The 26,429-nt window shown below is 53.4% G+C and overlaps 1 protein-coding gene across 16 annotated transcripts; it reads left to right on the top strand.

Annotated features, from left to right (window-relative positions):
* The first annotated feature begins 1,935 nt into the window (after positions 1-1,935).
* Positions 1,936-26,097, top strand: TJAP1 (tight junction associated protein 1). 16 transcript variants are annotated; one of them, XM_057700297.1, is made up of 12 exons: positions 1,936-2,016; positions 2,529-2,624; positions 11,671-11,800; positions 12,788-12,861; positions 18,502-18,599; positions 19,286-19,411; positions 21,030-21,058; positions 21,804-21,965; positions 22,175-22,241; positions 23,280-23,387; positions 23,480-23,563; positions 24,303-26,091. In XM_057700297.1, exons 6-12 carry the CDS (start codon positions 19,313-19,315, stop codon positions 25,401-25,403), a joined length of 1,650 nt encoding a protein of 549 aa, XP_057556280.1. In that variant the 5' UTR covers positions 1,936-2,016; positions 2,529-2,624; positions 11,671-11,800; positions 12,788-12,861; positions 18,502-18,599; positions 19,286-19,312; the 3' UTR covers positions 25,404-26,091. The 16 variants fall into 16 exon arrangements, with proteins under 16 accessions (XP_057556280.1, XP_057556281.1, XP_057556277.1 ...); XM_057700296.1 differs by lacking the exon at positions 12,788-12,861 and adding an exon at positions 18,216-18,314 and having other exon boundaries at positions 1,973-2,146; XM_057700292.1 differs by having other exon boundaries at positions 1,973-2,146.
* Positions 26,098-26,429: the final 332 nt, after the last annotated feature.

Genomic DNA, 26,429 nt, shown 5'->3' with positions numbered 1-26,429 from the left:
AATGTCACATTTTGAAAATATTGTATGGGCAATTTAAAGGGAACCATGAGGAAATGTACAATGATTGGGAAACCTTATTTGAAAAGCTCTGCAGGAACCAATATAATCGATTCCTTTTGTATGAGTTCATTAAATTAATAATAATAAAAAGTTCAATGGGATTGAAAAACATGGATGAGATGAGAAATGAAGATGACTGATCCCTCCTTCCAGTGGCCTGGGACTCCGCTGAGGTTTTATTTGTTGTGTTGTTAGAGGAGTAAGTGCTTGAGGCCAGTTCCACCAAGGGACAGACCCAGCTCCCAACCCTTGGCCCAGGGAAATGGGACACCTCTCCACACTGAAATGTTGACGAGCTGTGGAGGGGAGAATGACAGGGGACCAGATGGAATTCCTGGACAATTGTTCCGTCTGTCACCAGAGAAGACAGGCAGGAGGGAGCACTGGATAATTTACAGAGGAACAGATGCTGAGGCTCCTCCGGAACCATATGGTCAAAAGAGGCCTGGGCTCGGGGTGGGTATCGTCTTTAGATCTGAGTAAACTCCTCAGCCTCCTGCCCATCCTATTTCCTCTACCTGAACTGGGGCTTTTCCAGGAGAGTTCTGCTCCCTGAGGTCCTTGCTCCAGAGTTCCACCTGACTCTCATCCTACTCCCTCCCTTCCTTGATGAGCCTGGCTTCTGTCTTCGCTCCCATTCCTGATATGGCCAAGTCTGGCCTTGGGGACTTGTGCCTTCCATTTCTGCATTTCCCTATTTTACAGTATTTTCAATCCCTTTTCCCCATGACTACATTCCAAAATCCCTCTATCATTTATCTCCACGCCATTTATTCATTCAATAAAGATTTACTGGGTGCCTACTATGCCAGGCATTGTTTTAGATACTGGGGATACAGGAATGAATGAGAAAAAGTCCCAGAGCTCTGGAGTTTGCATTATAGTGGGAGATGGTCAACAAACAAAGAAAAATATATGTCAGACAATGATAAGTGCTGTGAAAGAAAACATTAAAATAGGGTAAGGGAGAGTGATTGGGGGATGTTGTTTTAGACACGGTGGCCAGGGAAGGCTTCTCTCAGGTGGTAACATTGGAGCAGAGACACAAATGGGAAGGAATATCTGGAGGAAGAGCATCCCTGGCACAGGCAATAGCAAACCTAAAAGCCCTGAGGCAGAAGTATTCTTAGTGTGTGGGAATGTAAATGCTCTGCTATTTACTTGTGAAGCATTTATTGTGTGCCAGCCACCTGCTAGGGAATATGAAGATGTAATCAGACATAGTTTTTGCCCTGAAGGAGCAGCAGTTCAGTGAGGGGAACAACATGTAAATAAATAATTACAGCACTGAATAGCTACAATGAAGTTATGTGTAAGTGGCTAGAGATACCCAGCAAAAGAAGCACCAAATTCAATCTTGGAAATTGGGGAAGGCTTCCTGGAGGAGGTGATAATTTGAGTTGAAGCCTGAAGGAGGAGTAGGAATTCATAACACAAGGGGAGGAGAGGGCTTGTACATTTTCAGCCCTCGTGGCCTGAAAACAGACCAATAGGGAACCTGAAGTCTCCGGGAGAGGTGGGAAATGAGGCTGGTGAAGGGGTGAAGAAGCTGGGTGTGGCCGATTTCCCTGTGGCAAGCTGAGAAGCTACCTTTCATCTTTCGGGTGATGGGGAACTAGTGCTACAACTCTCTCACTATATTTTTGTGCTGTTTTCCCCCCATTCTGTTTTATTTTTTGTTTTTTGAATACCAGAATCTTTCTCCACCCTTCTCGCCATCGCCCTACTCCTGACACCTCCCTCCTTCTGCTGCCAAGCCGCCAAACCCTGCTGTTACAAGTTCCCGGTCCTTCCACCTAGTCCGGCGCCGCAGTTCCCACTCGTAGGCTCCGCCCCTGTGACCACGCCCCCGATGACGCGCGGCGCCTAGTGCGTGGGGATTCCCGCAGCGGTGGCCACTACCCGGCCTGCCCCGCGGCAAGATGGCGGTCTGAAGGCAGTGGGGAGCGGCGGAAAGTTTGTTGTGGGATTGGAGTGGTCGGGCCGGGAGTCGAGAGTGACAGGGGATCGTGGGGACACCAACATGGAGTTGGGGCGAAGGAAGGACTAGCTCCAGGGTTGAGAAGAGGAAACGGAGTGGTGGAAGGTTGGAGGCGGAGAGAAAAAAAGGAGCTAGGGATGGAGGGGAGGGGGCCTGGATTCCAGTGGTAGCCATGGGGGAGGGGGTTCGAGGCGGGCGAACCAGAAGTAAGTGTGCAGCCCCGGAGAAGCAGAGTCATGAATTGGAGCGGAACTTCTTAGCGGAGTGTTAAAGCCTGGAGCGTGAGGCGGAGGCCCGACCGTACCAGGCCGGTAGGAGAGAAGAAAGGGGTCTTTTCCGTGGAGGATAGTAGGGGAGAGGGGAAGAGAGACCTGAAGTATGCTGGGCAGGTTTGGTAAGGAGGGAGCTAAAGCCAATCAAATGACCCTCTTCTAGACTTAGGTCAGCCTTTTCACAGTTCTTATAGCAACATCTGCCCCAATTTCAGCTGAAGACTCAGGGGTCCCAGGGACTGGAAGAAATCACAGTGCCTACTTGGAAAGAAGAAGAGGTAGCGATTTGCCCCAGCTCAACCCCAGAGCGGGTAAGGTGGCCTCCGGTGACAGGCTGGCATGCTCCTTGGGAGCAGGATGCATGGGCTACGAGTGCTGCTGAAAATTATTTAATCTGAGAAGGGCACTGTTCTGTAGAGGCTGCCCTTTGCCAGTGGTTCCTAAGTTAGTGTTCTGTTTCGATCTCACGCAGATTTTTGAGAATTGGGTGTAGAGTTGAGTCTTGTATGCCTTCACCTGTGCAGGTGAACGTGGGCAAGAGCCTAGAGATCAGGCTGAAAGTATTTTAACACATCCCTGTCATAAGCAGTTTCATTCATGCTCACTGTATTTTCTTTGCTCTCCCCACCGCATCTTCAGCTTGGTATCCTGCTGGAAGTGGAGATTTGTGGGTGACAGATGGTGGGGAATCATAAGAAAACAAATTTCTGGTGGTCACTAACCATTTAGGTACCTGCTGTCACCAATTCCTGAATTCACTCTTGCAGCATGTCTGCCTCTTTTGATCTTTTCTCTTGGTAAGAAAGGCTTATTAGTGTTCTTTGGGGGTGTGGATTTGGTGGGTAGGTAGGGTCAGAGGAGGGAGGAAGGCAGGTTGGGATTAGGGAGGAGAAACCCAGATCAGTTTATGGTAAGAGGTCAAGTTGACTGGTGTAAAGCTCTGCGAATGTTTTTCACATCATTTTGTCCCTGAGACCCCTGATATTTGAGAGCTGCTTTACAACCTGGACCAGTGTGGTGATGGAAGGAAAGGACTGTAGAACTTGCCCCTTTCTCTTCTAGTAGTTTTCTTCTCTTCCTTTATATTCTTCCCATCAAACCACATTTTAAAAAAATCAGTTTCATTAGCAAAACTAAGCATAGCTTGAGAGATGGTGGACTTGGGGTTGTAGAAAAGAGAAAGGATCTGGAGCTACAGAGTGCTGTGAGTATGGGCCTCACTTCATTTGATGCGCTGTGGTTATGCACAAGCCAGAGTTGGGAGCATGCTTCTTACCGAAGCCTGTGTCAGGGCCAGCATCTGCTCCATGATTGGACTGGCAAGTGTGGTTCGATCTAGGATTCCATACTAACCATCTCCTGCTTCCCACTCCCACCCCATCCCCACCCCCAAAAGGCTGACACCAGGCAGACCAGCCAAATCACTGTAACCAGACTAGCTTCAGTACCTTCAGGTATCTGAAGAACTGGTGTTATTTAGCTGTGACTTCATTTCTAGAAGGTTGAGAAACTTCTCTTTGTGAGAACAAAGGATGCCCCTAGGAAACCGTGATCAGCAAGGACAGTGTGGTGAGCGCACAGAGAGGTTAAGAGCACTGACTCTGAAGCCAGATTGCCTTTGTTCAAATCTGGACTCTGCCATTTGTAGCTCTGTGACATTTAGAAATTGCACAGCTCACTATGCCTCAATTTTCTCATCAATCAAGTGGGGATGGTAAGAGTGCCTACCTCATAGGGTTGTGTGAGGGTTAAAGTTAGTACGTTAATGTATTTAGAACAGTGCCTGACACTCAGTATGTATTTGTTGTTATTATGCTAGTCAGATCTCAGCAGTAATTTCTGCTTCATGTTTGAACTTGGTGTCTGTCTGTGGAGGACCTGTGCTGGTTTGAGCTGCTGTCCTGATGTTAAAGAGAACAGGCACAGCTTTTGGACAGTATAGATTTTGCGTGTAGTGAGAATATCCTCATTAAGCCATTTAAAGTGATATTTAAAGCTATTTAAAGTGATTTCCTATTTGAAACTGTGAGGCTGTAGAATTGTCTAATTTGCAGTTGAGCGATAATAATAGTGCTTATTGAATACACTGTATGTACTTGGCACTGTTTTAAGTGCCTTATGTGTATTAAGTGGTTTAATGCTGTTAGTATCCCCATCTTGCAGATGAGTAAGTAGAGGTGCAGAGTGGTTAAGTAATTTGCTCAATGTCACCCAGATAGTAAGTGGCAGAGCTGGGATTTGAACCCAGGCAATCTGGCTTCAGCCATTGAGCCTTTTTTTTTGGCATTTGTTATGAAGTTAACTTTTAAATATACCTACTGGCAATGCATATCTCTTGTTTGCTTGTCCTGATGGTTAGGTATATACCCATATTGTAGTAAAAAATTTTTTTTATTGTTTAAAAATTGTTTTAGGAGCTGAGCTCTTCATCCCAGCTCCCTCCTTCCTCTTGGAGATAGTAACTGGTGCAGGGACTGGTGAGGGAGTGCCCTGTGCCACGTTAGCCAAATCTGGACTCTCTCTTCGTGATTCAGCTTGGTGACTGCCCTTTGGAAACCTTTGGGCTGGGTTGGATGAGCAGACAGAGTGACGTTGGGATCCATTCTTAGCATGCATTAAAGGTGTGGGTGTGTGTGTTAATGTAGACATAAATATAAGGCTCATTTCTGACTATGATTACTGATATGAGCAACTGAAGTAGCCATAGTATTCAGTTCATAGATGGTCTGGATACATCTTTTAAAAATAACAAGTAGCAAAGTACACGGGAGGGGGAAAAATGTCGCATTTTAAAGAGCTCCCTCCCTCTAATGTGAGAGGAAAATGGAAAATAAATGTGCTTCTGCTGAAGCCTGTGTTGTTGAGGAAGGCCCTGCTGCCGAGCCCAGGTCTCTTTGCTTTTAGCCACGCAGGAGGCCCGTGTACAGCCTTGGGGCAGAGGTGTGCCCAAGGATTGACTGACAGGTTTTCCTTTGCCCTGTATCTTCCCCTCCTTCTGAGTCATGCATGTCCTGTCTATTTAACATGCCCTCAGGGCCCATCTTTTTCTTCAGTAAATGACTCTTCACTCTGCCATCAGGGTAGGCATGTGCCTGGTGTCAGGGACTCACGAGCTGGGGTTTGCCCTGGGAATTCTGACACAGCCCTGCAATGAACTTTTCTATCTGTTGTGGCACCTGTGATTTTGAGAGTTGGACAGCATCTGTCTAGTCTCTGCTCCCCTCTGCCATCAACAGAGGAGCCATGTATCTCAGGATAACGTACTTTATCTTGACTCGTGCCACAGTCAGCGTGCTGAAACATGTTATCTCTGTAGAGTACACCTTTGTGTTTTGGTAGACAGCCTCAGGCTTTCTAGATTCAGGTCACATTTTAGCAAATGATTGAACTTCAGGGTGAAGGCTGATGGATTTTGAGCTGATTCTCCCCCTTTAGCGTTTTCTTTTTGTTGTTGTCTAAATCAGTTTCTTCTCATAACACCCTGTATTCATATATTACCTTTGAATCAAATCCCTTCACCTCCTTCTTACCACCGTATTTTGAGTGCCAAGGACCTGTGGGTAAACTGGGCCTTCATTTCTCCACCTGGATTCAGCCTCGTAACAGCTCTCTAAACTTATTCTCTGTAGCTTCTGGGCCTTTGCACAAGCTGGTCGTGCTGTCTGGAATGCAGACATTCCAGACTCCCTTTGCCTTCCTTATTGCTCTTATTGTCTCAGTTTAAATGTCACTTCCTTTGGGAGCCCACCGCCCTTTACTGTCCTCCCTCTGTGCTTGCTTCTTTTGTATTTATTTATTTATTTATTTTATTGGCTTGTTGGGTCTTTTTTTTTTTTTTGCTGTGTGCGAGGTTTCTTTAGTTGCGGTGAGTGGGGGCTACTCTTCGTTGTGGTGCACGGGCTCCTCATTGCCATGGCTTCTCTTGTTGCAGAGCACAGGCTCTAGGCGTGTGGGCTTCAGTAGTTGCAGCACATGGGCTCAATAGTTATGGCTTACGGACTCTAAAGTGCAGGCTCAGTAGTTGTGGCGCACGGGCTTAGTTGCTCCGCGGCATGTGGGATCTTCCTGGAGCAGGGATCGAACTCGTGTCCCCTGCATTGGCAGGTGGATTCTCAACCACTGCGCCACCTAGGAAGCCCTGTGCTTACTTCTTTTTTAACATTTAGGCTGTATTGTGGTTGTCTTTTTACTTGTCTTACTCTCACAATACTGTAAGTGCCCTGAGAACAGATACTGTGTCTTACTATAGTTTTCTAGCATTTAGGACAGTGCAGGGCACATAAGAGGTACTTTATAATGCTGAGGTGCATATAGAATGAATGAAATGTGGTGGGCAGTCTCCCTACTCTACCATGCTGCTCTAAGACTATTTTCCTTTTTAAAAAAAAGTCTCTTCCCTTAGAAAGGCTGTGGTTTCTCCTCTGTTTGGGATAAAGTCCACCCTCTTTAGCATGACATGCAAAGAGGTTCTTTACACTCTGGCCCAAACTCAGCCCTCTAGCCTGAGTTGCTACCACTCTACTTCATCTGTCCTGTGTTTCCTTGCTTCCGAGTTTCCTACTGCTCCTGAACCTTTTACTTTTTTATTCTTGCCTGTGCACTTCACTCTCTGCATAATGCTCACCTCTGTCCCTGAAACTCTGCTTATCTCCTGAGACCCAGCTTCTCTGTCTTCTCCCATGAGAAGACTTCCCTGCTTTCCTTTCTTCCTCTTGGTCCCCACAGCACTTTGAACCTCTGTTCTGGCCCTTACTGTGTGTTGTGTGGTGATTGCTTTGTTTACATGTCTGTCTCTTTCACTGAGCTGACCCCCTGTAGAGGAGGGACCCTCCCTGATCATGAGGTAGGGGGATAGGGGAGACTGGGAGGGTGGGGGTGAGGGGAGTTGGAAGTAGGATGAGCAGTATGGTAGAGTCTGGTTTTGGATCTGGGTTTCGGTCCCGACTCTGCCCCTTACCAACTATGTGACTTTGGGCAAGTTGCTTAATCAGTGGGATCCCTGGTCTTGTCCCCTATAATATGAAGGAGACATTGCTTTTTTTGCAGGAGTATTAAGCATTAGAGATAATGAGTTCATAGCCTATAGCCAGGAGTCTGGCATATGAAGGATACTCAGTAAATATTTGTTAAATGAATGAATCCCATTTTGGAGAACTCAGTGGATAAGGAAAGGCTTTGTTTTATGCAAGCTGGACTAAGCCTTTTGATTTTTGCCAGGTGGCCAGGAACATTTTTGAGGTGGGAGTAAAATTGAGTCTCCTTTTTTGTGATGAAGCAACAAAAAAGGTGATATTGGGGATGGCGTCAGTGTGCAAAATACGATTGGCAATACTGCTCCCCATCTGTGATGTTGAAGTGACTCCTCTGATGGATTGTGACATGCATGCGAGGTTGGTGATGACCTTGTGGATACAGGTGGGGGCCGGTTGGTGGTGGATTTGTAATGTAGTTAAGGCTGGGGATGACTGAATGGGGTGTTTGAGGATCCATGTTCCCAGTGTTTTACAGACTGTAAAATGTTGGGTGAAGCTGGTGGAACACATCTAGGTATTGAGAAAGCCAGACTTCTTGTCCTAGTTTTCTTAGGGTTTCGATGATCTTCTTGTGCCCTGGAATAGGCTTAACTCAGGTGCTCCCCAGAAATGGGGCTGGAAGCTGAGAATTGCTGTCCATTCTTTGCCTTTTTGTTTTCAGTATAGTTGATGGAAGTAGTTCTTAGGGCAGCAGTTCTGAGCAAACACCAAAGGAATTTGTTTCCAGAAGTCTAGACCTCTTAATTGTATAATGCCGGGTGGTGCTCCAGCGTGAGTTTACAATCAGAGGAAGATTTGTCTGGGTTCTTGCGAGGTCAGCCTTTTTGTCTGGTCCTTAAACTCCTGCCCCAGCCAGGTGCCTTTCCTCTTTGCTCTCCGCGCACTCACCACACTGTGATGCAGGAGGGCAGTTAACCTGTCTCTCCCCACTGAGGGGCAAGTTCTTCTTTCTTTGAAGCTTCTTAGGGGCAAGGTCATTTATTGAAGCCTGAGCGTTTAGTTAGACCCTACGTAGTAGGCGCTGAGCAATCCTGGTTCCCGTGTGACCCAACCCAGTCCTTCCTTAGACTAAAGCAGATAAGATCTTTCTGGCAAAACTTTTTGAACTCTCAGGAAGGAACGTCCTGCGTAAACAAAAGGCGATAGTATTAACAGTCGCATTACTAATCATTTTCCAGGGTTGAGTTGATGTGGTTAAATGATCTTCCAGGTGCTTGGCTTCTGCTGTCTCCCTTTTCAGCCTTATGTTCTAATCATCCATCCCTAAGCCAGTAAGAAGGAGTTAAAAGAGGGATCGAAGTACACACAGGTGTATTTTCTTGCTTAATTAGTATACTGTAAAAAGTCTTTGGCTGCTGGTATCCTCTTTGTTGTTCATTAAGCTCCTTTTAGCGCCCGCTGTAACAGGCTTGCTTTTCTCTTGTATCACTGGTCCTGTTTCCGCATGCTCCACACTCACAGCCGGGACTGCAACCTTGTTAGTGCCTAGATGAACCAAAAGGCTGAAACCAGGAGGCAGGAGTGGGTTGAAGGCGCTTTCCCCGGGCTCAGCCCCTCGTCCCGTGGTGTGGGGTGCACGCTGCAGTGTGGCACATCTTCATGGCGGCATCTTGGCAGGAGTGATAGGCTGCATTGTATGTCAGGCAGGTTTGAGAGGAGAGCGGGTGAGCCAGCTGGACTGGGTTGTGTTGTGTGCTTTTAGGCTTCAGAGAGACTGAGTCCTGTGGAGTGTCCATGAGTAGAAGAGTGAGACCTTCTTTGTTCAGTCTGTCTCATAGACCAGCTGTTTGCTAGGTGACATTTGGCATCTATAAAGAACATGGCCCCCTATTTGTGAAGAGCTTCTGTGCTCTCACAGGAAACTGTGGCAGGGAACTCCCTGAGGGGAGGGACTGCCTTGCGGGAAGTCAGCCTAGACCCGAAAGCCCTGTGCTTCTACTCAGCCAGCCGGTGGGGTAGAACCCTGTGCTTATCGCCTTGGGTACTGAGCAGTGACCTCTCTGCACCTTCGCAGGTAAGCCAAGTGGGGAATTCAACCTCAGAAGTCTTTGAGGGGCTTTACATCAGGGCAGAGTTGCTGTCGCTTTCCTGTGGCTCCCTGGAGGAGACAGCTTTCCAGGCTTTGCACTAGAATTGGATATGGAGGGTTCTGTCCCAGTGTGTCTGTGGTCTTGGGAAAGTCACTTGTCCTCTCTGTCACTTCAGAATGAGAGAACTCCACCTGTTCCGTGGGCCTCACTAGGCTTTAAGGATCAAAGGAAATATAATGGAAGGGAAAGCACTTCTGGATGGTAAAGCACAGTGCAGTTGGAGAGATTTTGCCCATTTGTTAAGGAACTGTATGTTTTCCTCATAAACATAATGTATGTCCTCCTTTAAAATGCTCATCATACAGAAAAATATATAAAATTGAAAATAAAGTAAAAAGACCTCCCCTTTCTTCCCCCACAGCTCCTGTCTAAGCCTTTACGCAAAGGTGGGGAACTAGTGTTAACCATGTATCATGTGTCCTTCTGATTGTTTTTGTGTACTTCCAGGCATTCCCCATTGTGTATTGCCTGTAAAATAAACAAAACTCAATAGTAATACATACTGTTCTTCAACTTGCTCTGCCCTCCTAACAGTTAACCCTGGGGCGGGACTTAGTCCCTGTTGGAGCCTTTGAGGAGCCTGCTTGCAGTGGTTCTTGGGGGCTGGCTCCTTGGGAGGGATGGAGCAGCTTTCCTAGAGGTTCTTGCCGCAGCAGGCACCCTGCTTATCTCTGTAGGATTGTCTTTTATTCTGGGACGACATTTTCTGGCAGGAGTGCCCTTGAGTGGGAACCAGGGTGGGTGCAAGCGTGACATGGGCATCGACACTTCCATCTCACGTACGTTTCTCCCCTTCACTCTTCTTTCATCTTTGGCTGGGAAGGGAGTAGCCTTAACCTGGTTTCTCAGCCCCTGTTACACTGCAGAGAGAGTCTCCCCTGGTTTCTGGAACCTTGGATTAGCCAGGTCACTTGCTGTTCTACCTTTCAAAAGCAAACCAGACCCAACTGGTATTTGTTTATTTATTTGTTTGTGTGTGTGGTGAGGATGTGGAGGGTAGCCTGCCCGTGGCCATGCTTCCTTGCCAGTCCAGGGAAGAGGTCAGAGCCCAGAGGAAGAGCTGTCATCTTCTCTGTCAAATGGTTATCTCACCCTTCGTGGTCAGGCCTTGGCCTTTTGACCTCCGGGGCTGTCAGAGCGATGGCGGGGGGCCCAGTGAGGAGGCAGTTGGGAAGTCTGTTGGAGGCTTCTCCTGTCTGTGTTTATCATTGACTTGGGCTGGGGTGAGGGCCAGGCCCATATGTGGGGCCAGGGTGGTCTCTGTTCTCCCCTTCCTATGCGGAGTCCTCTCATCATCTGCAGGCCTTTCAGACAGAAGGGGGATCCTTCTCTTGCTGTTTCGCTGCCAGCCCTTCTCTATGAATCATAAGCAGTATTTGCATGTGTTTGCTATTCCTTTTCTGCGGATCCAGGGGCTGCCTTTGGGGGTGGGGGGTGTCTCCGGGACGCCACTGCTGTGGCACATTTGCCTTGAGATCTCTGAGGCAGGGTGCATCACTTCCCCTGAGTGGTTCTGGAGGCTTCAGGAAAGAGTGTTCCTTGGGCTAGCTGTGTGGGAACGCTAGCTTCTCTCAGGGTCTGGGGAGCCTGGCGGTAGCACAGCCCTGATCCTTGCTGTGTGGGTTCCTCTGGGGCCAGCTCCCTGGGAAGCACCATCCCCTGGCCCTTTGGGATACTGAAAGGTGGCAGTGTGTCACCCGTTCCCTTGAGTGGCCCAGCTCTGGGTCAGGGCACACACTGCCCCATTGTACTGTGCTTTCCATGCAGCTCTTGTTGCAGCCTCCAGTCCCTGAGCCAGTTCCCTTCTAGCCCCTTTCCTCAGAGCCCTTGGGAGGTGGTGGGCTGAGCTCTGCTGGCACAGGCCTGGGCTGGGTGGCAGCTGCAGCTGTGGGTGGTTTTGTTCTTACAAGAAGCTTTCAGGGCTCTGGTGCAGCCTGGCAGCAGTGTTCTGGGACTAGGTGAGACAGGAGAGCTGCCCCCTGGTAGCCGTGCCCCCCTTCCACAATGGTGGTTCTCTCTTTCTGTTGACCAGAGAGCCTTATTCCCTGGGGTCACGAGCTGGGCTCACTGCTTGGCAGGGGGAATGCTGTATTTCCACGTGGCATGCTTTCCGGGGGGGAAGAAAGCCCCTGAGGGTCTAGTGGTAAGTCTGGAGGAGCACCCCTGTCAGGAGAGTGCAGTGTGTACCCTTGGGCATCCTGCAGCTTGGCAATCCTTCTGCTCTCTCTTTGCAGCTCCGGAGTTGGGCTGCTCACAAACCAAGCTGTCTGTTTGTATGGAGTGCCTGGAGGGCGTCTGCCATGAGTCTGTCGCTAACCGTGCTAACCAGGAGAGCTGGCTGGCTGGGGAGAAGACACTAACCCTGTGAGTGTGACCTGGGCCAGCTAACCTGCCCTGAGGGTGCCGCCAGCCACGCCTGTCTTCTCCCTGCCTCCCTCTGGCCTGTGCCTCCTCCCCTTCGCTTACATCATGCCGTCTCCTCTGCTCCTTGTCCTTACTACTGGGTTCCCTCCATTTTCCCAGTCTCCTTGCTGTGGGTGGGGCTGGGCACGGGCACCTGCCCATCTGCCAGCCTGCTGCTGGACTCTGCCCCTCCTCCTCCCCTCAGTCAGTACCGTGCCTCTCAGTTCTCCCTTGCAACAGCATGGTTAGCATTTCTGTTTAATCTGCTTTTAGCAGCACGGAGTTTGAGCACATCCCTCAGTTACCATGCTGTTGGTCTCATTCCTCAGAGACAGATGGAATGAGAGTAGGAAGGGAATTTTCTGCTAGACCAGATAGTTTCCTCCTTTTATCAAAAGGAGGAAATCCAGGGGGATTCCCTGGGGGTCCAGTCGTTAGGACTCGTCACTTTCACTGCCGTGGCCTGGATTCAATCCCTGATTGGGCGACTAAGGTCCTGCAAGCTGTGCAGCAGGGTGAAAAAAAAAAAAAAGGTGGGGGGAGATTGTAGATGGTGTCCCCATTATTCTCATCCCAGGATAAGAACTGAATTTAGGATCAATTGCAGGTTCTTCTTGGGGGTGGGGAAGTTGAGGAAAGCCTTGGCCTGGCTGTGGGAAATTGCCTGGGCAGAAGAGTGAGGTTACTTAAACTGAAAGCTGGAGCGCAGAACCAGGTGTCCATCTGAGATGTAGCGACTGTTGCTCTGGGAGGTGGCGTGGGTGGAGTTAGTCCCCCCACCGCCTTCCCTGTCTGGAGTTTCAGGTGGACTTTGACAGAAAAGAGCTGGGAAGGGCGCCTCAGCCAGAGGGCGAAGGACCTGGCTTTGGACTCCGCAGTGGGCCAAGGAGAGGCCTTGGGCTCAGCCTGCCATGGAGAAGCTCCTGACAAGCTCCCTCCTCCCTCCAGGCTTGGAAAGGAGAAGAGGGGCCCAGAGGTAGCAGGAAGGCTGATTGCTCGGGGCTCCCTGGTGCTCTGCACAGGTAACTCTGTAGACCGAGACTGTCTCCGGCCTCTGGAGGCAGTGCAGGGTGGGGTGGCTGGATGGGGGAACTTGAGACCTGGAGGTCCTCTAAGTGGATCGTTTCCCTTGAGCCAGGAGAGAGATGTCAGGGAGCTGCCTGCGACCATGGGGTGGGCGTGTGTAAATGGGAGAGGGTGTAGGTGCTATGTGGATGTGTAGGGACCCTGAATAGGGATGTAGCAAGCTGGAGGGGTCTGTGGCTTGGCTGTGACCAGGAGAGCAGAAGGGGCGTGGAGCGGAGGGCTGCTTCAGAGCCACCCTCACTTTGCCCTTCCTTAGGGAGGACGTGGGGACTGAGGTCAGGCGCTGGTTATGACCCTGGGGAGGTTTTGGCCTCCTTTGGGTGAGGGTCGGTTTGCTTGGTCATTATCAGTAGTTTTTTGCCCCTTTGTGCCTGTCAAGTGTTTGCTTGAATGAGAGGCCAGGTGGATAGACTTGAGGTATTTACTCAGGTGGGGAGCCAGGTGAGCTCTCACAGGTCACCAGCACTAGTTCTGAGGCCTCAGGATGACCCTGGAGCAGACTAATTCCCACCCCTTCTGGCTTTTAAAAACCTGTCAGTCTGTTCCGCTTAGAGCGGCAGGGGGCCAGGTGAGGGCCGCAGGCAGCATGTCCCAGGAGGGTGAGGTTGTACTTGCCCAGAGGGGTGGCAGGCCTGCCTGGGGGAGGGGCAGCGGGGCTGGTCTGGGCACAGACTGGCATCTTCCAGCCTTGTCATCGGCCCAGAGCAGAGCCTGCCTGGGCCCCACCCGTGCTCTGCTGGCTGCTTGCCTGCCACGCGCCCAGGATCGCTGAAGGCTTTGCTCAGGTATCTCAGGAACAGCTGCGCCGGAACCTGGGGGCCAGTGTGGGGAAGGCTGAACCCATCTTGCTTTGGTAGGATCAGCTCACTGTGTGGCTGTTCATTGACAGTCGAGGTGGAGAGGTGGAGAGGAGCCGTACTGATGCGGGGGGTGGGGTCCTTATGGGCAATCTCAGGGGCCCCTGCTGGGTCACCTGGTTTCAGGGCTGGCCCTTGCAGGGTGGTGGTTTGTTTCTTGGGCCTCAGCTGGAGGCAAAGCCTGAATTTCAGAGGCCTGAGAAGCAGCTGGACTTGCACGGCAGGGTTGTGTCCTGCCCCGAGGCGCAGCTTCCTCCAGGCCTGCAGGGTTCAGAGACTACATCAGGGCTCAGCAGCTGAGGACAGTTCCCTCAGGGGAGGCACTAGTCCCTGTGATCAGACATTCTTGTTTAGCGGTTGATGAGGGGCTTCAGGAAAGACCCGTGTTTGTTTTTATTATTTATTTATATCCTGCTGGGTTACGGCAGCACACGGCATAGCTGGAGTATTCTGAAAAGGGGCCAGTTTTCCTTTCACTTTAAAAGCAGCAATGATTGCTGATGTCCACTTGACTTTCTTTGGGTGAATTATGAAAGAAGAGCTTTAATGATTTTTGTGGTGATGTGTGTGCCTTCTCTGATTCAGAAGATTGGGTTCATTGGTGCCTCAAGGTCCTTCACGTGCTTGATTCAGTGACGGGAACAGAGAAACATCAGTAAGGTCAGAAATGGTCTGAGCCCAGATAAACTGTTGGGGCCATAATTTCTTAAAGAGAATGTGGGTGATGTGGGGAGTGGGGGAGGCAGGCAGTCTCTCTGGGCAGGCAGCTGAACTGGGCGGGTGGAGGGGGTGTAGCGCAGAACTTGGGAGGTTAGAGGAGACCTCCAGTGGGGGAGGGCAGAGTTTGAAAAGCCAAAGAGCCACATCTGTTTTTGATTCAATCCTGTCTCCCTCTGCTGGGCCAGTGTTGAGGGGATAGCCTCTGAGCCCTGGATGCTGGGACCTCTCTTCCTCTCCTGTACCTTTGACTTTGCCCTGGGGCTTGGGCAGAGCCACAGAAAGGATGGCAGAGGGAAGTAAGAGGGTGTCCTTGGCTCTTGGAATTGAACCTTTTTGCTGCTGTCTCTGTGGGTGTTTACAGGGAATAGGAGAAAGGATAGTGGTTTGGAGAGAATAGAATTCTGAAGAGGTTTCTCCTTATCCTACTCCGTCTCCAGCAGCGTCATCCCTGACCTCGATGGAGACCCCAGGTCACATACGCACACTCTCCATATCCACAAAGGGGAGCGGGTAGGAGTCCCATCTCCTGGTTTGGGAGAGATGCTTGGCAGATTTTTTGTCCTTTGATTAAAGGGCACCGCTCGGCCAGCTCCTGGCGCACATTGCGCCTTGTATCTGTCTCTGATACATGCTCTGCTCAGCTGTTCAGTGGGTTCACAATGCAGGTTCGTTGTGCGTGCCGAGTCCCATTTCTAATGAAAGTAGACTTTGTTCTCTGGAGGCAGCTAATCGTGCCCCATGGGCTGTAATCAGGGAGAAGGTATTTAATACTGGGCAGGCGGCAACAGGCGGCCTGCGCTGACTGGCAGATTGCAACATGGCAATTACGAAGCTGTCACCGCCCCCCCCACCCGGCCCAGCAGATACGGGGTTGAGTCTCTCGGAACTGATTTTTGAGCAAGTGAAGAATGAATACTATGCAGGAGAGGGAGGAGGAGGCAGGGCTAGGTGGGGTGGGGGCAGTGAGGAGAGCTGCTTTCCTTTCTCGCCTCACCTCCACAAGATGGGGAGGGGTTACTGCTGCTCTGGCTGTTTCCCTCAACAGTGTCTGCGGGTGCAGCCCGAGGAGGCCCGGACCAGACTGGGTCAACCAGGGGTTTTAACGTAGGCCTCAGCCTTTCTCCCAGAGCAGAGCTGTTCTGTAGTACAAACCCAGCATGTGATCTGGTACCTCACATCCTGAGTCATCTGCCTCCAATTCCTTGAAGCTCAAGTAGTTTGTGGTGAAGGGTGGGATTCCTCCCTGTCAATTTCTAGCCCTTCTAGAAGACTCTCTTTCTTGGAGGTGCCCTGGAGCCAGCTCAGCATCCAGAGGCCAAGGCCGCCTGTTTGCTCCTCGTGGCCCTTTCTGAGTTGTCCAGCTTTCCCTTGGGGGCTCTTTTTCTTGACATGGCATTGGGAGTCCTCCTTGGGCTGAGACACTCCAAAGCAACCTGGGAATCTTTGGGTGAAGGAGATCTGGCCGGTGGAGGCTGCATCTAGTAGCTGGGTCTTCCTGGAGGGACTGCCCTGCTGCCTTCCAGCTCACCTTTCCTTTTCTGCCAGCTTGTGGACCTGCTGTCCAGCTGCTTCTCACTTTGTTCTGCAGTGCACCTGGCATTGCTCTCACCCAGCCTGCCAGGGCCATCATGTCCCTGTTCAGTGCTGGAGTGGTGGTCCCCTGTAGGCTGGATCTGGGGCACTTAGCAGATCTCAGGATTTGGAGCGAAGGCCCCAACATGTACTGGAATTTATGGACGCGGGGCAAGAAGTGGCACGGACTCTTCCTCGTGGACTTGTGTTGGGGTCACTGCAGACTCCCTGGTTGACTGTCTCCATAGTGGGCATTGTCTTCTGCTTCCTCAGTTGGGAGTCCTTTCCCTCCCTGTGACTCTGACGCATATGAAAAGAGCAGTCTCTGGCTGGGAGAGAGAAGCTCCCGTCACTACTGCCGTTCATCCCGGAGTCTGAGCCTTCACTTAACGATCCATCTCACTGCCAGCCACATCCACACTGTCTCTCTCCTCAACAGGCCAGAGTGTCTTGCCATGAAAGCCCTGGGGACATGTCCTGTGGGGCCAGGAGGTCGAGATGAGGCAGGTTGAGCTTGTAGGACATGTGACAGCTAGAGCTGGGGCAGCGGGGCATGCAGTGAGGCCACTCTCTCTCCGCACAGGTAGAATGACCAGATACCTGGGCATGTCAGTGTCCTCCCTGCCTGCCCACTGCCCACACAAGTGTCCCAGTGCCTAGAGGACAGCGTGGGCATTGGCAGGAATAGGGAAGAAAAGAGGCTGAGGATAGACAGGGTATGTAAAGGGGCCTGCAGGGAGACAGGGCTGCTCCGCTGACCGGGGAGCAGGTGGGGAGGGAGCAGGGGCCTGGCTGCTCTGTAGGGAGGGAGGCAGAGGCCAGCTCTGGAGCGGCCTCAGCGACTGTATCTCTTACTCCTGTGGCTCTGGCTCTTCCCCCTTTTTTAACTCACACACACCCCCACACTGAGACCCCCTGAGTATCGGAACCCAGGTGCCCAGGCTGGCTTGGGGCTTTCTGGGCCTCTCCTCTGGGCCAGGGGAGCTCCTACCCAGGGTCGCACTGGAGGGGTAGCCCTGGGGAACCTGTAGGGGTGACTTGTTTGCTCCCCCACACCTCAGGAATGTGCTGTCCCTTGAGGCCTGCCCGGATTCCTGCGCAGGGAGTCAGCTCGACACAGCCTGCTGCATGTGCCCTGTGGGGACACGCTCTGCCTCACCATCAAAGGGCTGGGGGGGCGGCTCGTGCCTGCTGCCACGCCCCAGAACCCCGTGCCAGAGGCCAGGCTGCCCAGACAGGGGAGGGAGGCCGCTCCTGCTTCCCGCCCTCCCCACCCCCTCACCGTGCTTCCTGCCTCAGGCCCTGTTGGAATGTGCCAGGAGTTGTGGCCAGGGCATGTCCTGACAGCAGGAGCACATGCTTTAGCCCGCAAGGCTTCCCTCAGCCCCCGGCTCTGGTTAGGTAGACGGCACAGCGGGATTGTTTATGCCCAGAAGGCCACCCGAGGTTACTGCCTCCATTGGTCCCTGTGGTGGCTGCTGCCCCCGTGCTGCAGCCCAGCTTATTACAGGTGGGGGAGAGGTTGGAACCCCAAGAACCTGGAGGGAACCTCAGAGGTCACTCAGTGCAGCCACCTCTGTGCAGATGAGAGGGAGGAAGGGACTTACCCAGGGCCACGCTGTGTGTCAGACTCAGCACTTAGCCGGGAAACCAGGCGTCTCAGCTCCCCAGACTGGGGCTATCTACACAGAGTTTCACAGCCCAGGCACTATTGACATTTTGTGCTGATAATTCTCTGTCATGGGAGGCTGTACCTGCAGACTGTGCCTTATAGGATGTTTTGCAGCATCCCTGGCCTCTACCCACTAGGTGCCAGTGCCACCCACACCTGGTGTGTCAACCAAAAATGTCTTCAGACGTTTGCCAGATATCAGGGGTGGGGGGAAGAGGGGGCAGAGGAAGACCAAAATCACCCTGGCTGAGAACCGTCATTGCTATAAGATGCTGCCTTTTCTGATCTTCTGTCTTGGACCTGCCCCTCCTCATCGCACCGTCTGTTCACCACCATTACCCACAGAACTAATGTTTTGGCTCCTTCTGGAAACATTGCTAGGAGTTTTTTCCCCCAGCATCTTCTTGGGCTTCTACTAGGTTTTTTCCTGGTGTTCTCTTCTGCGACCCATGTCCCCCAAATCTCTTAGTTGCTTCTAGACTCTGAGAAGCCTGGGAGATGAACAAGACAGATATGGTGTAGGATAGGGACAAGACAGGACCAGACCTATCCAGGAATCAGGCATGTGGTAAGCCTAGACCATGAACACACACACAGACACACGTGTCTCCTCTGGGCCTGTGACACAGCTTTCATGGGGAACCCAGTGCTTCCACTCCTGTCCAGCCTCCATGGCTTTCCTGCCCAGCTCTCCCTAGGGGCACTGACAGGCGGCTGACACCTGGTTTCCACTTTCTTCCCTTCTCTGGTTTCAGGAGCTATTGGCTAGAGGAAGTGGTGGGGCTGTGGGATGCGGAGAGCCGACCGCTGACTCCTGGACAGCGGAACAGGGAGAGCTGCCGACAGACAGACGGTATGTTCCTGGTGAGGCCTGCACCCCCACTGGGCTCCCTCCTGGGGAGGCTGGCAGGTGAGGGGGCAGCAGGCAGCCCCTCTTGGTGGGGGCTGGTGAAGAGTGGTGGAGGCCAGAGTGGCTTGACCTTCAGGGCCCTTGACCTTGGAGACCACCCCCACCCCTCCACCCCCAGAAGAGCCCAGGTTGGGCGCACATCTCAAACCCTTACTTCCTGGTTATGATTTTTTTTTTTTTAAAGCTAACATTTATTGAACGTTTCCTGAGTGTCAGCTCCTGTTGTTAGTGCTTTACATAATCATTAAAACAATCCTATGAAATTGGTGCCTTTCTCAACCCAGTTTAGAGCTGAGGAAACTGGTGCTTGGAGAGCAGCTTTTCCTCTTAGGGTGCCTTCTGAGCCTGCAAGGGCAAGGGGTGGGCCTCTCCTTGGGCCCAGTCTGCACTCCCTCACCCAGTCTCTGGACCCTGCCTTTCCCCTCCTCTGTCCCTGCTGGACCTGGGCTCCCCTTCAGCATGCCCCTGACCCATGAGCACTGACACACCAGAGTCCAGCCCTTCGAATGACCCCAGCAGCAGCCCAGGCCTTGTCTGCCTGCCTGGTGGCTCCTACGTGTGCTCCTTTTTCTGTAGTTCAGAGGCCTCTTGCCACATTTCTGAGCCTCCTCCTTCCTTGTTCCCCTCAGCAGGTTGAGGAGCTCTCACCTCCCAGAATGACCAGTGCAGCCCCTGCTAAGAAACCCTACCGGAAGGCACCACCCGAGCATCGGGAGCTGCGGCTGGAAGTTCCTGGCTCCCGGCTCGAGCAGGAGGTGAGCAAGAGTGGTCCCCCTGTCCTGGCTGGCAGATGCAGGCCCATGAGGCAGGGGTCTGGCTGTCCTAAGGGGACATCTGGTCCCCCTAGTTAGGGTGAGGATGTGGCATTGCTGGTACACACTTGGGCTCTCAGCTGCAGTACTGTTGGTGGGGGCCATGTAGACTCACAGGGGGCGGCTCTGACACATGTCCATGTGTCCAGGAACCCCAGAGTCTTTGTAGCTCAGCAGAAGTGATCCCACGCAGTATTGTTCTTCATGCAAGAGGCAGCCCACCAGACAGAGGGGTCCCAGAGGAAGGCCTCTGGTCTTCCACTGGTGCAACAGAGCCACTTAACTGGCGGCCCTTCTGGGGGCCATTAGGAAGCAGTGCTCCAGCTGCTTGCCCCAGACTAGCTGTTCTTCGCCGTCCCCGAAAGTCGGGCCCTCCTCCAGCTTTGCTTTGTCTGGCTGACACTTATGAACCATGTGCTCCCTGCTAGGAGCTGCATTAGATTCTCAGGAGGGCTTCTTCAGGCAACTGCATGGTGTTCTCTGGGTTGGTTTTCCTCCCTCATTATGCTGCAGGAGGGCACGAGCACTGCATTTAGGCCCCTTGCTGCCGCGTCTCTACCCCGTTGCGTGTGTGGAACGCACTTAAAGGACCTGAGAGATGGCAGCGCGTGTCGAGCATCACTCTGGTCAGATTCAGGGCAGAAATGCCATCCATGACTTGCCCATTTTCAGTTCAGGAAACATGAAATTAAAAGGCCAGACATTGTGCTAGGTACCACCCACTGGGCATCCCCCTGGTTTTGTAGATGAGGCCGCTAGGGTTCAGCAAGATTGGCGTGACCAGTGTGTGGCAGAACAGGGTCAGTCCAGGTGTCGGCGGCTCCCAAGGCCATGGCCCAGGCCACCCACCCACCTCGTTGTCCTGCCTGTGGTTGGCATCCTGAAGCAGCCAGGCCAGTCAAATGCTGCTTGACATCTTCCTCCTGCCATAGCACAGGTCTGCTCTGCTTTGCGGTTGGCTGAGCTCTGACTCTTGGGCTTGTGACCAGTGTGGAGGCTTGAGGGGGATGCGGCAGGAGGGGGAAACCAGGACAAGATGTTTCACATGTCTCAGTCAGGGTTAGCCCGAGGCTCTGCTTCCCCTGTGCGCTTGTGCCTCCCGAGCCTCGAGCCTCCATGAGGGCCTGGTTCTGCCTAGGGGGCAGAAGGGCTTTGTCAGAGCTCAGAACCCTACTCTAGCTCACCTGGCTTCGTCACTTCTCTGGAAAGTCTTGGGCCCACTGCAGGGCCCACTAGGAGCCCAGTGAAGAGCTGAGAGGCTCTCTTCAGCCCTGGGAGAGGTAGCATGAGTACCAGGACTCATTTGCAGTTGGCTCTAGGATTAAGAGGGGTTGGAGCTAGCGTGGGTAAGGGTGAGGGTTGGAATCTGGTTGGGGTGGGAGAGAGTAGGCTGGCCTGGGTGTTACTGGATTGCCTCCATCTCTCCGCAGCCCACTTCTGCTCTGAGAGTCTCTGGGCTTCAGACATGGCCCTTTTCCAGGGCTACTTGGAGGGGGTGGGGAGCAAGCAGGAGGCCAGTAGTCCAGAGCTGAGCCTCAAGCTTCTGTTCTTTTGTGCCCAGGAGCCCTTGACTGACGCGGAGAGGATGAAGTGAGTACCCGCTGCCTGAGAGCCGGCTGTGCCTCAGCTCTGTCCCTCTTAGCTGCAGGCGAGGCCGTTGGTACAGTTGGGCTTTTCCTTGGATTAGGTAGAGGTAAAGGTTGGGGTGGGGTGTTTTAGGGACTCTGGGAGGAGACTTAAAGTTTTGGATATTCCTTCTGGAAAAAGAGTTTTGTTCCATGGACTCCAAGAGAACCCGGCATCAAGGAGGTGGATGGCTAGGAGGGGCCTGCTCTTGCCAGAGAGCCCTTCCCCAGCTCCTGGCCCTCCTGTGCCAGCCGCCTCCCTGCAGCCCTGTCTGTCTGCTACACGAGATCTCTGGAGAGGAGGGCAGCTCTAGGCTGAGTTTCCAGGGGATGAATAATGGAGCAGCTGAGTGTGCAGTGGGGAAACTGGAGCTGGGGCTTGCTGGCCAGCTGGCTGGGGCTGTAAACAGAGACAAACTAGAAACTGTAGCCCCTGCAATTCCGTCTTCTCGTTCTTCTCCAGTGAGTGGGGCAGCCTGTCCTCTACCATCCCCTCTGCCTCCGCCACCCTCCAAGCTGAGCTGTATTTCCAGGGCCAGGAGGCCTATGGGATACGCTGCCCCAGACTCAGACTGAGTCTCAAGGAGTCCCATGCCCGCAGCTCTGTCATCATGTCACCCCTACTCCTTCCCTCCTGAATCCAGCCTGGCACTCTGGGGTGGCCCTTCTACCTCTGATGCCCCCCTGCCCTTGACCCCTCACCCTTCCAGGCTTTTGCAGCAGGAGAATGAGGAGCTTCGCCGGCGCCTGGCCTCAGCCACCAGGCGCACTGAGGCCCTGGAGCGCGAGCTGGAGATTGGGCAGGAGTGCTTGGAGCTGGAGCTGGGCCAGAGCCGCGAGGAGCTGGACAAGTTTAAGGACAAGTTCCGCAGGTATGAGAACGAGGGGCTGGGACACGCATGCACGCATCTCCCTGTTCATAGGAGGTTGGCCAGGAGAGGCTTCAGAGATCATCTGATTCTGATTCGAAAACTGAAGTTCTGGGAGAGGCACTTGCCCAAGATCCCATATCAAGGAGGGGCTGAGCAGGGTCTGAAGAACAGGATCTTGATCCAGGGGTCTGCCTTGTGTCCCTCTGCAGGCTACAGAACAGCTACACAGCTTCCCAGAGGACCAACCAGGAGCTAGAGGACAAGCTGCACACGCTGGTAATCTGTCCAGGAGGGCAGCTTGGCTGGTGCTGTGCTCACAGCCTAGCAGGGGGCTGGGCCTTGCCAGGGGACCGCCACCCTGCCCTGGGCTCAGGGAGGGGGTGGGCCATGGTGGCGGGGGGGCCGCAGTGTGCTGTGCACGTCAGGACTGTCTTAATGCTCACACTGTTTCTCTTCTCTCCTCGTCTTCCCCTCATGCTGCCACCGTTGCTGCCGCACTCTCCTCTCAGGCCTCTCTTAGCCACAGCTGGATTTTTGCAGTTGCGTCTGAGTTTGTGTGTTTTCTCCCTTGCCCTTGCCTCCCCCTTAGCTGAGATCTGGGATTGCAGGGGCCCAGCCATTGCCCTCTGCCCTCTCCTTTCCTCTTCCTCATGTGAGGCCTGTTCAGCAGTCAGTGCTTCCCTCCTGGGGGACAGCTGGGGAGCCTGTGCTTGGCTTGAGCAGAGGTATTGATTGATGTCACCACTGAATGCTCACAGCTTCTCGGCTGCAGTGACAGCAAGCTTCGGCCATCTGGGGGAAGGGGGCCAGTGGATCCGGTCCATGAGCTAAAATTCAGGAGACTTGCTTTTGAGCTGCAGCTCCCTCCATGCTCAACTAGATAATCTCACAGGCACCCCCAGCTGCCACCCAGCCCCACTCCCTCCCTCCTCCCTCTTCCCAGCCTGATCCTGAAAACAGCAGCATAGGCTTCAGCCCCTGGGTTTGCACAGTTCTTGCCTCTCAGGTACCAGCTGCCTCGCCTGGTGTGTAGGAGCCCCTTGAGTCCCCTCCAGGGCCAGGCAGCTCCTAGACTGCTCTCTCCTGGGCCCCAGTAGCTGTTAGTCATGCTCGGAAAGCCCCCACCCCACAGCCAGCCTGGACTGCAGGAGAGGTGTCCCGTCTCCTTCTCTCTGTCCATCGTCTGTCTTTACTCCATGTGCCTTGGCTGCCCCAGCACCTGTGGCTTCCTGTGTCTCTGGGCTGGGAGGAGGGGGAGGGGAGGAAGGGCTGGCTAGGGTGTAGGCTGGGTTCACCCTGAGTCTTGTGCCTCAGATCAAGAAGGCTGAGATGGACAGGAAGACACTGGACTGGGAGATCGTGGAACTGACCAACAAGCTGCTGGATGCCAGGAACACCATCAACAAGCTGGAAGAGCTCAATGTACGGGTACCTTGGGGCCTCCCTGCCTGTGCCGCTGTGTCCAGGCCCCACCCTGGGCTGTGCCCGGCTCTTAATTGTGTCTGTATCTGCAGGAGCGGTACCGGCTGGACTGCAACCTGGCTGTGCAACTCCTGAAGTGCAACAAGTCCCACTTCCGTAACCACAAGTTTGCTGATGTGAGTAGAGTGCCCTCCCTGCCAACGCCCATCTGCCCTTTTTAGGACCCCTCCAACTCCAATTCTGTGCCTCTTTCTATCCTGGTGCCTGCAGCTCTCTGCTTGCTGCTTTGCCTTCCCCTCGCCTCCCTGTGTCCTCTCAAGCCAGTCAGCTCGGCTGCTGGTTGGTGTCCTGTGTGCTCTCAAGGGCCCATCACTAGGGGCAGGGCGGGGACTGGCCCTGTTGGTATTTCTGGAACAGAGACAGGGAGAGAGGATCTCATTTTCCAGATCCCATGCAGGAAGAAGGGGGTTGCGAGGTATGGGCCATAAAAATAGTTGAGAGGGGCAAACTCTAGACCCCAGAGCTCAGGCCCAAGGTTAATGGGGCCTACAGAAGGAGTGGAGGTATTTCCAAGGCTTCTGGTCAGTACTGATTCTCAAGCTTGTGTCTGGTTTGGCAGAAGCTGCCGCTGAGATGGGGGAGTTAGACGTTTGAGACCATGTGGGCCCTAGCACCAGTTCTGGGGTCAAATCCTGGCTGTGTTAATCAAAAGCTTCAACTTATTTTACCAGTACGAGCCTCAGTATATCTGTGAAATGAGGATAGACCTGGGCGTGCTGTGAGAACTGGTTGATAGCAAAGTGCCCGGCACACGGAGGGCCTTTTACGTGGCATCATTATTTTTGCCCTGAAGCAAGTTGTCGTAGGCTGGGATCATTCATGTCTCTCCTCCCTTGTCTCACTCCTTTACCCCAGCTGCCCTGTGAGCTACAGGACATGGTTCAGAAACATTTGCACAGTGGTCAGGAGGCTGCGAGCCCGGGGCCTACCCCCAGCCTGGCCCCGGGGGCTGTGGTGCCCACCTCAGTCATTGCCCGTGTGTTGGAGAAGCCGGAGTCTCTCCTGCTCAATTCGGCCCAGTCAGGCAGCGCCGGGCACCCCCTGGCTGAGGATGTCTTTGTGCACGTGGATATGAGTGGGGGTGACCCGGGTGACCCAGCCAGCCCCACAGCTCTGGGCAGCCCCACCCCCCAACCCAACGGGGAGTGCCACTCTCTGAGCACTGTGGGGGGCTCCCCAGAGGAGGAGCTGCCCTTGCCGGCCTTTGAGAAGCTGAGCCCCTACCCCACCCCATCTCTACCGCACCCGCTGTATCCTGGCCGCAAGGTGGTAGAGTTCTCTGAGGATAAGGTGCGGATCCCTCGCAACAGCCCCTTGCCCAACTGCACGTACGCCACCCGCCAGGCCATCTCCCTGAGCCTGGTGGAGGAGGGCGGTGAGCGGGCACGCCCCAGCCCAGTGCCCAGCAGCCCTGCCTCGGCCCAGGCCTCCCCCCAGCACCAGCCCAGCCCCGCCCCCCCGGCACTCAGTGCCCCAGCCAGCTCCGCCAGCTCCGAGGAGGACCTGCTGGCCAGCTGGCAGCGGGCATTTGTGGACCGCACTCCGCCCCCGGCCACTGTGGCCCAGCGCACAGCCTTCGGACGGGACGCGCTGCCTGAGCTGCAGCGCCACTTCGCTCTTGGCCCTGCTGGTGGAGATGAGGAGGTTCAGGCACCTTCTTCCCTACCTGGTGAAAGTGGCCTTTTGCTGCCGACAGAAGCTGACCCTGGCTTTCCCAGGGAAGAGGAAGAGGAAGAGCTGAACCTGCCCATCAGCACTGAGGAAGAGCGCCAGAGCCTGCTGCCCAGTGATGGTGGCACAAAAGAGGGGCCTGGCACTCCTCACACTGAGGGCAGGGCCTGGGCACTCCCCAGCTCCAGCCGCCCCCAGCGCAGCCCCAAGAGGATGGGGGTGCACCACCTGCACCGGAAGGACAGCCTGACCCAGGCCCAGGAGCAGGGCAACCTGCTCAACTAGGGCCCTGCTTGCTTTCCTGCCACTGCTGCACTGGGAGTGCAAGGCGCCCCAACCCTTGCAGCTCAGGGTCCCCACCCAGCCAGGCCCTTGACCTCTGCTCCCTGTGTGGATAGGGTCAGGCTACACCAGGCCTTTCAGCTACACTGACTGTAACTGGTACCAGCTTTCCTTATGGTTTTTGCCTCCTGGAATATTTATTCTCCAAAGGTAACATGTAGCTGGGGCTCTTGACCTCTCTTCCAGTCAGCCCAAATTGGTCTGTTCTGGGGAGCTGAGGGGTTTATTACATCAGTGTTTATCCTTCATCTTCCTTTCATATCCACCAGTGTTTTGGTTTTGGTTTTGGTTTTTTTCGGGGGGGGGGGGGGGGTCATTGGGATTATTAACCTCTAATTTCAATTTTCACCTGTTTCCCTCTCCCCCCAAATCCTCTGCATGAGCTGTTGCCTTCAAGGGGCCTGGCACAGCAGACCCTCGGGGGATGAGGGAGGGGACTCACTCAGGGCTCCCCTCAGCTGTTTCCTTCCTCCCTCTGGAAGGGAGTAGAGGGTGGGATTCAGGGGCCTCAAGCTGGGTTCTAGGTGAAGCCTGGTCCCGCTCCCAACCTTGGCTCTAGACTGTTACTCTCAGCTTTGGAAAATTTTCATGTCGATAACTATTTTAAAATTAAATAAAACTATTTTACTGGTATGGCCTAATTTGTCTGTTAATGACCGTCCTGCCATTATTCTCCCCATTCTTGAAAATTCACAGTCCTAGTCATGTCCTAGTCTTTGCTACTGACTCCTCCCTACCCCTACTCTGCCTAGGGCTTCCCTGGGCACGGCATCAGGTGGTGGGAGAGGGCGTACCTCAAGTAACCTTGGCAGGGCCCCTGAGTCCCTCCTTGAGGTAGGGTCCAACCCAGCCTAGGGGGCTCTTTACTTCAGTTATGATCCTTACAGGGCCTGTGTAAGGTGTCACCCCAGAACCCAGGTCCTAGAGCCGGGCCTGTTTGAGACATTTGGGGCCAGTGGACGCTGCCTG

Source organism: Hippopotamus amphibius, chromosome 11 (genome assembly GCF_030028045.1).
Source record: "Hippopotamus amphibius kiboko isolate mHipAmp2 chromosome 11, mHipAmp2.hap2, whole genome shotgun sequence".
Taxonomy (NCBI): domain Eukaryota; kingdom Metazoa; phylum Chordata; class Mammalia; order Artiodactyla; family Hippopotamidae; genus Hippopotamus; species Hippopotamus amphibius.
This window is presented reverse-complemented; position numbering and strand designations above follow the sequence as displayed.